The sequence below is a fragment of the Rousettus aegyptiacus genome, unplaced genomic scaffold (genome assembly GCF_014176215.1).
Source record: "Rousettus aegyptiacus isolate mRouAeg1 unplaced genomic scaffold, mRouAeg1.p scaffold_m13_p_15, whole genome shotgun sequence".
Classification (NCBI taxonomy): domain Eukaryota; kingdom Metazoa; phylum Chordata; class Mammalia; order Chiroptera; family Pteropodidae; genus Rousettus; species Rousettus aegyptiacus.
This window is the reverse complement of record NW_023416290.1, coordinates 40,515,973-40,529,183: the sequence shown is the minus strand read 5'-3', so window position 1 is coordinate 40,529,183 and position 13,211 is coordinate 40,515,973. Positions and strand designations below refer to the sequence as shown.

General features: G+C 35.4%; 1 protein-coding gene across 1 annotated transcript in view; it reads left to right on the top strand.

The window, feature by feature from the left end:
- Positions 1–12,980, top strand: part of NUDCD1 (NudC domain containing 1) — a 58,006-nt gene extending 45,026 nt beyond the window's left edge. The window contains exons 9-10 of the mRNA XM_016158985.2: positions 10,214–10,373; positions 12,370–12,980. Of these exons, the coding sequence (XP_016014471.2) occupies positions 10,214–10,373; positions 12,370–12,662 (453 nt within the window). The 3' untranslated portion in view covers positions 12,663–12,980. The remainder of the gene's footprint in view (positions 1–10,213; positions 10,374–12,369) is intronic.
- Positions 12,981–13,211: the final 231 nt, after the last annotated feature.

Below are 13,211 nucleotides of genomic sequence, written 5' to 3'. Positions count from 1 at the left end.
GAAATGGCATTTTGAAAAGGCATATACTTAATATACTAATTCTTTCAAAAAAGATATTTACGGTAGGATCAGAAGTTATAGAGGAATAAAATACTTTTAGGAAGTATGTAAACCAGTGGTTCTCAAGCTTTTTAGTCTCAGGACCCTTTTACATTCTTAAGTTCTCTGGGGTACATAAAATTTCGTTTATTTTGATTATACCTATCAAATTTGACCATATTAGAAATTGAGCTGTATACTAATTTCCCTGTGAGGCCTGCCATAACAAAGTGCTACAGACTGGAAGGCTTAAATAACAGATTTGTTTTCTCAAGTTCTGAAGGCTAGAACTTAGAGCTCTAAGGGTTAGCATGATTTAGTTTCTTCTCAAGCCTCTCTCCTTGACTGCAGGTGGCTGTCTTCTCCCTTGGTCTTCACAAAGTCTTCCCTCTGTTTGTGTCTGTGTCCTAATCTCCCCTTATAGGGACATCAGTCATATTGATTTGGACCCACCCTATTGACTTCATTTTAACTTAATTACCCTTTTGAAGGTTCTGTCTCCAGAGATGGCCACACTTTGAGATGCTGGGGGTTAGAACTTTAGCTTTTGAATTTGGAGAGGTTGGTGATATAGCTCAGCCCATAATAATATCCTTCACTTCGGTTTTAGCAAATGCTAACATTTTGCCATGTTTATTTTTTTCCTTTTTTTCCACCTCTTCTTTTTGCTGAACATTTAGGAATGAGTTGCATATGCCATGTCCCGTGACCCCCCTCCCCCCATTTCTTTTCATAACCACAATACAATTCAAAAAATTTAACTTTGATATAATACTTTTATCTAATATGGAGTCCACATTCAAATTTTACTATTTGCTCAAAGGTAATGTACTTGATAGCAATTTTTTTTTCCTGATTTGGGGTCTCATTTCATGTCACATATTGCATTTAGTTGTGATGTATCGTTAGTCTCCTTTAATTTGGAACATCCAGCCTTTATGACATTGACTTTATTTTGTTCCTTTTATAGACTGTCTCCAAAATCTCCTCAGGATCAGATTCAGTTGTTGCATTTTAGCCTGGAATACTACATAAATGATATTTCCTTTCCAGTGTATCACATTAGGAGGAACTTGGTGGGTTTTTCTATATATTTTTTTTATCCCCTACTATTGTGGTGATAAATTTAATTATGTGGCGTCTACCAGGTTTTGCTGTTCTAAAGTTTTCTTCTCCTTTGAATTAACAAGTATTTTCTGTGAAGGTCAAAGTAATCCTTTTAAAGGGTTTGTTTAGTAGGTTTTGTCATTTCTCTATTCCTTTTCTTTCTAGAGTAGCTTTCTATCATATTTACAACAATGTCTGGGATCTTTACCATGATCCTCAAGCCCCCTTCAAACTTTCCTGTAACTCACTGTAAGTATTTTAAATTGAGACTCAATACACACACATCTGAAGCAAAAATTTCACAAAGCATTACTATCCTTTTTGAATAGGACATACTCTAGTGACTCCATTCCATACTACTTTTAATGAAATAAAATAGAAAATTCTCTTATTGATCTACTAAATTGATTTTCCTACCAGTGCTGAGGCCCACAGTTTAAAATCCAGTACTGTCTTTCATCTTCTACCTAGCTCACTTTTCTTTAGTCATTTTGGTCTTCATGCTTTTCCTTATACTAAACATGCTTCTTTATGCCTTTGCATTTATTATTCTCTTTACCCAAAGTGTTCAGCCTTTTCTTATTTGTTCCCTTACTTTATTCAGATCTCTGTTCACATGTTGCCTTCCGTCCCTTAGTAACCTCTATCAAACATTATCTCTTCACCTGCTTTTTTGCTTTTTCTTTTCTCATGGCACTTTGCATTTTCTGATATATTTGTATGTTTCTATTGTCTGATAAATCCTCCACTCTATTTATGTATATATCTTCCATTAGAATAGTCAGCGAAAATATTAGAATACGTACATACAGCTAAAGGTCCGATTTGATAATTTTCAAAAATGAAAAAATATTGGCAGGTCTTTCTTGTATTTCTAGGTACTAATAGTCATTTTCTTTGTTACAGCTTGTAGTAAAGTAAAAATGTAAGTGCATGTCCCCCAATTGCATTTTACATCAGTTAGCCAAGACCTGGCATCTTCCCATGCTCAATCATTTGTCAGCATTTAAATATCTTTATGAATGGGCGTTTAAACAAAAATACAACTTGAGATTTTATAAGACCTCTTTGCCATTGTTCAAAAACACCAGTTTCAGACATGACACACACACACACAGCTAATCAACACAATTTAACTGACCACACAGGGTGTGCACACATTTTATGGTCTGTATATTACCATATCTGAAGTAGTGTCCAGCCAGGGACACACTCTGGTGGTTGCTTAATAATTACTATAAAATAGGCTTTGAGAGACCACGCAGTGGTGATTAAGAACATGGGTTTGCGACGACGTGGCTAGATCTTGAAATTATCATGCTAAGTGAAATGAGTCACTTAGATATAAAACTGAAAGCAACAAAGAAGACAAACAGAAATTCATAGACACACAACAGTTTGGTGGTTACCAGAGAAAAGGGGGGGGGAGGGGAAAGGGTGACATATATGTGATTTGTGTATGTATATGTATGTATACATATGTGTGTGTGTGTATATATATATACATACATACGTATACATATATATAGTGACAAAGAAACTTAACTTTGGGTGGGAGTACACAGTATAATATGCATATGACATATGATTGAATTGTACACTTGAAACCTATATAATTTTGTTACCCAGTATCACCTCAATACATTTAATAAAAAATAAATAAAAATAAATCTTTGATTAAAAAAAAAAAACATGAGCTTGGAAGCACATTGCACTTAAATCCCAGCTACCACTTATTAGCTTCTTAACTTAAATATCTTAACCTCTTGAATCTGAGTTTCCTCTTCTATAAAATGAGATCATATTCCTCATTCTCAGGAAGTGAAGATTAAATAAGGTAGTTGTAAAATAATAAAAATTATGTATATATTAGTCTCTGTCCCTAGTTCCTAAAACCCTTGTAATTTCCTGGTTTGAGCACTAGGAACATCTTTTGTTGTAATATTAGGTCTTTGATCTGGTTCCTCACACAGAGCTCTTAAATCCCTTGGAATTTGATCCTAGATGATGGAAGTGTCTTTTGTTCTAATGAAGGGACTCCTGGTGGATCCCTGGATAATGGCAAGATGGGGGCTGGTCATGAGGAAGACCAGGCCTGATTAGGAGCTTCAGATTTTCAGCCCCATCTGCTGTCCTCCAGGAAGGAAAGGAGAGCAGACTGGAGCCTGAGTTAATGATTGATCTTGCCTGTGCAATGAAACCTCCATAAAAATTCCAAAGTACAGGCTTCATAGAGTGTCTGGGCTACTGAACACATTGGAAGTACTAGGCAGGTGGCGTGCTTGGTGAGGGAATGGAGCTCATGTTCCTTCCTCTAGCTTGCACTGTGCTTCTCTTCCTGAGTGTTCATCTTTATCAAATCCTTGTGTAATAAACTGTAAAGATAAGTGTTTCCCTGAGTTCTGTGAGCCATTTTAGCAAATTATCAAACCCAAGATGGAGGAGAAGGCTTGTGGGACTGAGCCTCAAACCTGTGGAAACTGAAGCTATCTCCAAGTAGACTGTTTCAGAATTGAATTCAATTGTGAAATATCCAGCTGGTGTCAGAGAAGTGCTGTCCGAGTAAGACTAGCACCCAATAGTCTTTGGAAAACCACACATCTGGAGTCAGAAACGTTTCGAGTGTGGTGGTATTGTGAAAGTAAAGGAGAAACACAGAGTGTTTTTACTTATACAGTGGTAGATGCAGATCAACTCAATATTTTATGCATAGTAATCACAGACTAAATTTTAGCAGTTTATGCTATGTACGGTATGAATTTGGAATTAAAGTTTCATGTCATTAACTTTTCAACCTGGCTTCCTAGAACAAAAACTTTGTTTCTGAGTAGATAAAACCTTTCTTATTTATTACTTTTCAATTTAATTTGGTAATAGCAGTGATTAAAGGTTGTTTAAAAGTCTTCACTTTGACATTTAATCTTCAGATGTCTTTAATTTTAAGTGTTCTACAAAGAAAAGAAAAAGACAATCAATTGACTACTTGAAATTCATGTTTCAAATCTTTCTCTAGAGAATATTTTACTCAATTGTAGTCTTCACTGGTACTTCAAAGGTAAATATAACCCTTTCTATAATAAACCTGAGAATAGAAGGTAGGTGAAGTTATATTTTATTGGCTAAAGGGTTTATGGATTTAAGGAGGTATTTTTTTTAAAGGTGATAGGATATTTATTTGACATTAACAAAAAATGAGTTTTTAGAATAAACTGTTTAATGTAAATTAATTATTTTATGTGCTAAAACTATATTTAGAGCCCCCCTTTTTAAAATGGAATCTTACTAAAATGTATTATTTGCACAACATCTTATTTAGAGCATTCTGAAGAGAGAGTAATATTTTATTCATGGTTGAATGTCATTAGTGTGAACATTAATTACCATGCTGTATATTTCCACAGTAATACTGTTAGAGACATTGGAAGTAAGTTGGGCTCTTTGCTGCTACACTAAATAGCCTTAGCCTGTTCCACTTAAAACATTTCTGGTTGTGCCTGGTCTGTTCTTTCCACGGCTCATAAGCTATTGGGTACTATTCTTACTTTTGACAATGTCTGCCCAAAGCAGTCATCCTTTCCCTTCTTATTTGCTGTCCCATCTTGTTGTTGGCTATTAAGTTGCAAACTCAGTGGGATTTGTGGCATCTGTTCTGGACTATTTAGGGACCTTTTGAACATCTTGTTCTTGATTCTTACAGGTAATTACCCGTGCCAGATATGGATAATGTCTCACTTCCCTGTTTTGTCTGCTTCAAATTATGATATGATGTCTTTGTTGTTCTTCAAACATTTTCTTTTTCTTATAGTGTTAGTTTTTGTTTCTGTAGGATCCTACAAAAGTGCACTTAATTTTAATTATACATTTTAGTTATCACGCTTCATTGTCATTCGCTTAATTCACTTAGCAAAACTAGTTACTTTAGTTTGTAATCTTAATTGCTTTTCTTTTGGACAATATTTGTTATCTGGACTTCTAGAGGTTGAAAGGAACAGAGAGGAAACGTTTAGTCATCGCAAGTGATAGATCTTTAATGTGAACATACGTGGAGACCATAAGGAAGAGTGGAAACAATCTCTTCAGATCTTATGGGGAACTAGAGGGTCATTCTGTAAACAAATGCACTGGCAAGTCAGGCCTAAAGGAGTAGAACGTTGCTTAGGAGATAGACCATAGTTCCAACGACCAGGTAATCTGCTTGAAAATCAAGTGTCCCTTTGCTCTCCTTTAGTGCTGGGCCATTGTGGTCACATCAGAGTGTTCTTTATTTGCTTCTGCTGCTCATACCTCTATGTGTTGATCACTTACTCACTTTCTACCTCATGTTATGGTTTCTGCTTATTACAGTCTCTCTGGATATGTCTTTAGCTTCTCTGCTCTGTTGGCTGTGTGTGGTTATTGTTTATTTGGGGATTTAGACTTCTCAAAGAAGAAGATTTTATTGTTTTGGCCAGCCGCCATCCAGTATGGAAAGCACTGCGATCTCAGATAAAAGAATGTTGTCTCTGATTCTTTTAGCAGAAGCCCAAGGAGTAGGTTCCTATAGTATACAATTTGCCTACTTGTGTATATGGAACTTCTCGTGGATATTGAACTATGGCCAGTCTGCTGATTATAAGTTGAAGTCCTAAGCTTTTTAGGCAAGTTTATAACTAGTGAGCAAGGGAATTCCAGATTCTGCTTTGGATGTAGAAAGTGTGTCACTCCCAATGTAACAGTAAAGGGCTGGACAGTTTGTAGAATCATTACTTTAAAAAAATTCATCAGAAAGCCTAGGTTTATAGGGCAACCAAGTAGCTTGAAATTGAAGGAAAAACAGGTGCCACCAAGGAGAGATGGGTTAGGAGAACTGGTTCATCTGAGCATGGGAAGAAGAAAGGTGCTGTATAAGTGAGTAAGAAGAATTTAACTAACACATTGCTAAAGGCCTTGTGTGTGCTAGCAAGAAAGTAGAGAACCTTTGAGATTTACAGATTTTTTTTGTGAACCAGAACCAGAACCTAACAAGTGAGACTGGGAATAAGAGAGGAGACGAGAGAAAAGCTACTTGGGTGGCGTGAGATTGGAGAAAAGAAGTATCTTCTACTGTGGAAAAAGTATGAGGTTCTGTCTGGATTATTTTTCTTGAGTAACAAAAGCCTTAAGCTGCTGAATGAAGAGCATCAAATCATAGCATCCCAAGAGCTGGGAAGAAGACCTGTTTCATCTGGAGGGAAATAAAAATAATTTTTAAAACATCATATTTGTGCCTGGAAGAAGGGCTAGGAAATTATCCTAGGCCCAGACTATTAGAAGTCTCCTACCCCTGGAGAAGGGGCAGCAGCATTAAAAAGGCACAAACCCTGAAACCCCAGGACACAGACCCAAAACTGAGGCCAAAGCAAACAAGACAGTAGAGAATACTCTTCTTCTATCCCTCCAGCCCACCATCATCAGGCTGAGAAGCACCAAAAAATGGGCAACACCAGTCTACCACTAGGGAAGGAGAGAATGGAGGCACCGTTTGAGACGTAGATATGCATAGTGAAGGCCTAAAGCTGGGGTGGAAAACAGTACAATTGAAGAAAATCTTCCAATAAGTTAGTCCCCACCAGAGCACAAGGTGTAACTAGAAGAATTTGAAGCTACCAATGCACTGAAGGTAACTGGTCATAGCAGCAACAGAACTCAAGCTCAGATCAGCCTTGTCTCAACCTCCCTCTGTCATAACCACCCTTAGTAATGGCCTAGCTAAAGGAGTGTGTCCATTCCCAGGCATAAATACTATTTACCTCCGTCTGTACTGTTTTACAAATTCGGTATTAGATTCAAAATTACACAACATACAGAAAAAAGTAAAAACATCCTACTGTCAAGAAAACAAGGCAGATAATGTAACCAGACGCAGAGATGACTTGTTTTGGAACTATCAAAGAATTTAAAATAACTATGGTTAATATGTTAAAGGCTTTAGTGGGGAAGGTGGATAACATATGGATACATGCAGAATTTTAGCAGAGAGAAACTGTAAAAGATACAAATGAAAATGCTAGAAATTAAAACAAAAGAAGCACAGCAACAAGAGAAGAGAGCGCCTTCAACAAGATAATCAGTATACTCAGGACGTCTGCAGAAAAAAATCAGTTACCTTGAAGAAAGGTTAGTAAAAATTAGCAGAACCAAAAGCAAAGTGGTGGTGGTGGGGGCGGGGGGGGGGCGGGGGCTGGGGATTAAAAACAAGAAGAGCACCTAAGAGCTGTGCAGTAATATCATGGTCTAACGTACATCTAATTGGAATTCCAGAAGGGACATGGGACATTCACCAAAATAGACCGTATTCTGGGCCATAAAGTAAACCTCAACAAATTTGAAGGACAAAGAATCGTAAACAGAATATTTTCTGAACATAACAGAATTAAATTAGAAATTAACAGAAAAACATGGAAAATTCACAAATATTTGGAAATTAAAGAAAACATTTCCGACCAACCATGAGCCTTAGTGGAACTCACAAAGGATGTTAGGAAATATTTTGATTGAATGAAAAGGAAACATAGGGCATGTGGGATGCATCTAAAGAAATGCTTAGAGGAAAATTTATAGTATTATGTTACATTAGAAAAGGAACAAAAGTCTCAATAGTTTAAGCTTCCACATTAAGCTAGGAAAAGAACTGCAAACAAATCTAAAACAAGCAGGAATAAGGAAAATATAAAGAACAGAAATCAGTGAAATTGAAAACCAAAAATGAAGAAAACCGATGAAGCTGATCTTTTGAAAGATCAAGATTGGTAAGTCTTGATCTTGAAAAAAAAAAGACACAAATTAACCAATATCAGGAATTGAGCATATCAGTACAGGTCTAAAAGACACTAAGGTGTAATAATGGAATATCATGAACAACTATTTTTGTATATTTGACCAATTAGTGAAACAAATTTCTCGAAAGACAAATATTACCATAGTTCTCTCAAAGAAGAAGTACATAACCTTAATAGCCCTATATATGTTAAAGAGATTGAATTTATTATTAAAAACCTTCCAACAAAGAAACCTTCAGACCTGGATTACTTTACTGGTGTGTTCTATCAAATGAAGAAACAGTACCAATTCTACACAAACTGTTCCAGAAAATAAAAGAGAAAGGAACATCTCTCACATGACAAGAAAATGGGGGTGTGGGGGGCAGGGATCAATATTCCTCATGAATACAGACACAAAAATCCTCAGTAAAATATTAATGAATCTAAGCAACAAGCAAAAAGGATAACACATCATGACAAAGTAGAGTTTATCCTGAGAATTCAGGAGAGATTCAGCATTCAGATATTAATCAGTGTAATTAAACATATCAACAGACTAAAGAAGAAAAATATTTGACCATCCTAGTAGATACAGAAAAATAATTTGACAAAATTTAGCATCTATCTATGATAAAAATGCTTAGCGAACTAGGAATTGAAGGTAACTGCCTCCTCTATAAAACCTGTAGTTACTATCATACCTCCTGGTAAAAGACCACGTGTGTCCCTCTAAGATTAGTAAGGGTGTTTGCCCTCATCACGGCTCGTCAGCATTGGGCTAGAAACTCTAGCTGGTGCAATGTGGTAAGAAAACGTAATAAAATGCATACATGATTACCAAGAGATTTCAATACTACCATGAGAAAAGCGAAACCAAATAACTTTTTTAGGTGTTACCGTAGAAGCATTTTTTTGCACACAGGTCCTATGAGCTTATTTCTCTTTTGTGGCTCTTGGTAAACAAGTGAGAATAGCAGAGGGGGAGTACGGGGTAGAGACCTGAAGCAGTGTTGGGTGCATCAAACTTCCCATAAAAGGCTGGTTGGTGGTGATTTTGAAAATAAAGCTCACTTAGCCAGTGATTATCAGGAGTAAAGGGAGAGAAGAAATAGTCTGTGAACATTGTGTGCCAGCCTGTTCCCCTTCTGTAGAGAAAAGCACCTGCTCCCCTCTAAGAGCCCTATCCCCAGGAGTTCTTGGGGCAGCAGAAATTGGACTGCTCTCTCACTGGGCTCTCTGTGCCCAGCAGTAGCCTGCGCTGGCACAGCTCTACCAGTAATGCTTTCTGGAGAGCCCATTTCACAGCTTTCCCTATTGAATATTGACCAGGTCTCCGCCTCTACTTTTAACTCACTTTATTCTCCAGTGTGCTCTAAAATTTATAGGAGCAATTCAGTATTTATCATTACTATGCATATTTTGCTTTCTACGTTTGATATGATTTTGTTGGTATTTAGGCATTTTTAACTCCGGTAATAACGTTTCTAATAAAGGAGAATATTATTGGAACCTGTTTCCATTAAAAGAAATATTCTGGTAGATGGAATCCACCTATGAGTCTCAATTTGAGAATTTCATATTGAAATGGATTCCCTTAGCCATCAATATTGCAATAAAAATTAATGTGGTAAACGTTCTTGATGTTAATACTGTAATTAAGCAGTAAACCAAAGTAAATAATTTGTAAACAGACAGATCTGAGTTTAAATTTCAGCATTGTGATTTTTCTGTGTAGCCTAGAACATATTACTCAAGCTCTCTAAGTATATTTTTTCATCTATTAAATGAAAATAATAACAGCCTTGTGGGTTCCTGAGATTAATATTTATAACAACATGCCTGCGTGTGGAATGTGTTCATTAATCCTAGTAACTATCATTGTTCTTGGCAATTATTGTTAAAAGTTAGCATTTATAAACTACATATCTGTATACTGTGGTTTAAAAAACATCCTGATGTTAAAATTGGTGCTTTATATATATTAGTGACAGTCGAGAGGTAGTACAGTGTAATGGTTAAGAATGTTGACTCTGGGTTCAAGTCTCAGCTCCATGACTTACTACCAGGCAGACTTTGAGCAAGTTGCATAAGCGGCCTGTGCATCACTTCCTCAGCTCATAATGGAAGCAACAGCAGCACATTTCTCCCAGGGCATTATGAAGAGTTAATCAGATTAAGTACGTAAAAAATTCAGAAAAGTTGCTGACAAAGTATCGTGTGTCACTTTTTGTCATCATTATCATTTTTAACTTGCTGAGTAAAATATTGTTCGTTGCTCTTCATTTTAGGTGAATCTTGGAAGCAATCAGTACCTTTTCTCCGTCGTCGTGGACCCTAAAGACATGCCCTGCTTCTGCCTGCGGCATGACGTCGACGCGCTGCTCTGGCAGCCGCACTCCAGCCCGCGGGACGACATGTGGGAGCACATCGCAACCTTCAACGCTTTGGGTATGAAGCAAGCTCTTCGATGGCATCTGTCATTACATCAGAAATTACAGTCATCATTCTTTTTTTAAGTTTATCTTTTTTCCTTATTAAAAATTTGAGCTATTTTAATTATATTTGGATTGATTTGTGCTATAATTTGGTTGCTGATACTATATTTGATGAATTTAATACTTTTAGAACAGTAGGACTAATCTGTTTTTATGCTCGTGCAGAAGAGAAATCAAAGTGGTTATCTTACCACTTGCATTGTTCTAATCAATTATTTGTTTATTCCAGTTAAGCTGTACAATACTGGAATATGAGCAAGGGGGTGACAGTACTCTGCATGGAACTTGTATTCAGGTTTCTTCAGAGTAATCTTCCAAAACACCATAGAATTGCTGTAAGGTAATGCATATTAGGAGACATCTTTCATGGGACTTTAGTGCAGGGAGAGCCATTATAATGCAGATACTTAGGGGAAATGGTAAGAAGCAGAAATAAAATTTATTCTGTAGGGTAAAATGGAAAATACTGGTTTTAAAACCAGGGCTTTAAACTACATAATTATAGACTTATGCAATAATTGATTTTGTCAAAATACATTAGTGTTGTGTGGGAGAAAGTTTTTACATGAATTAGCCACAGTTATTGTTTTATTTAAAGGTTATTTTAAACTGGCAACAGAAGTAAAATTCGGCATTTTGATTACTATATGTGCACAACCCTAATTGTAGAGGAGATTTGTCAATTATTCCTTAGAGTTAACAAAATAAGTTGTTAAACTGGTTAATTGGGACTCCAAATGCATTTTAATGACCTGAAATAAAGTTTGATAGAATAATTTAACTGCATAATTTCTAGCCTCTTCACTATAATTTTTATTTTTTTATTGTTTTTTAGTAAGAAGAAACTCTTATCATAATTTTCATATGCTCAAATCTTCTATTTGTATCCCTAAATTCCCTAGTGTAGAAGAATTATATGTGAATTTAAGTTAAATCAATATTACATTAGATATGTAGTCTTGAGATAATATAAACATTATGAATTTTGTCAAGATTAACCTGGTGAACTAATTCTAAGCTGCCCAAATAGGTATCTAATTTTCTTTTTCCTTCTCAAACCATGATTAATATTAAAAATTACATTTATTTGCTTGTGCTCAGTGGTTCCTTTGCTCATTCGTTTGATGAAGACTCAGTTTACATTAGTGTTATATTTTTATCTCACACGTTATAACATTCAGTAACCATGTCCCGATCTGAAAATCCTAATTTATATTTTAGAACATAAATGCTGCTTTAATCTGTAAAGATAATTTTTAAAAAGATTATACTTTTTTTTTTTCAAAGTGTAATTAGTTTTCAAGGAACGTCCTAATGAAGTTTTTAAAATTAGATATACTTGAATTTTCTTTCAAGCTCGAAGTGGTCTCAAGGTTCGACTTCTGGGTGTTGAAGTACAACAGAATTCTGTTACAGTGTTGGTGTTGGTATATAAAAACACCACTAACACAGAAATAATGAGAACATATTGTGCGTATTAGTACCATCAGAAATGGGGTCTACGTTATGAACACACTCCTAAAGTAACATTATAATGGTATCCTGTAAACATTTTCCCATTTATAAGTTAAGAAAAAAGAAAAAGATTCTATAATGACACATCTGTGATTTATGAACCTAGTTTTTAAATTGGCATTTAAAGATATTTTGGCAGGTTTTTAGCATTTTAGATTTTAGAATTTTAGTGTTTTAATTATTCATGGAATTGATATGGTGCTATATTGTGCTTTTCTTGAAGAAATGAAACCCTATTTATTTTGTTTCTTAGAAATTAAAACTGTATTTTTGCATCAGTTGAGAGAGATTTACTGTGGCTAATCATTAATTGTTGAGTATGTTTTCATTTTATTTAGGCATTTTAATGTGTAACAAAATTGTGAAATTTTAAGGCGCAGTTTTTCTTCTCTATAATAAATAGTTTTTCTTGTTTGGCTTGTATTCCTTGGCAGGCTACGTCCAAGCATCAAAGAGAGACAAAAAGTTTTTTGCCTGTTCTCCAAATTACTCCTATGCAGCCCTTTGTGAGTGCCTCCGTCGAGTGTTCATCTACCGGCAGCCCACTCCCATGTCCACCGTGCTTTACAACAGGAAGGAAGGCAGGCAAGTAGGGCAGGTTGCTAAGCAGCAAGTAGCAAGCCTAGAAACCAATGAGCCTATTTTAGGCTTTCAAGCAACAAATGAGAGGTTATTTGTTCTGACTACCAAAAACCTCTTTTTAATAAAAGTAAATACAGAGAATTAGTTACTCCAATATGTTGGCTTCTCTGTACTGGGAAAAGTATCAGTGGTAGCAGGAAGACTGGGCAATTATACTGTAACTTACTGTGTTAAAAAATTATCTTGTATGAATTTATTTTTTAAAGGATATTGGAAATATATTCAAGAGATTGATTCTATAAAAGCTATTGGATGAAGCTGCAAATTTAGAAAAAAATTAGCTTCTATAAAAAAACTTAAAGATATTAGCACATGTAATTATTTTTTAAAAACAGGCTAGAATCTCATCTTTTGTATGAAAAATGTACAATTCAGTGTTAAAAATAAAAATATTTATCATGTACTCTTTGTTCATTGATATAGTTCCTACTGTCTGTGCCTATAGAATGTATAATAGTTAAAATGTTGATTCTTATAAATAATGAAATGAACTGAATAGCTGAGGCAGAGGGGGAAATAGGAGTACAGCAAGTCTAATATTGTTGAAGTTTGCTGAGAGACCTTAAGTGTTTTTTCAAATTAAATATATTTGATTTTTATTCATTTTCTCTTCCATAAACGTAGACAAAGATGA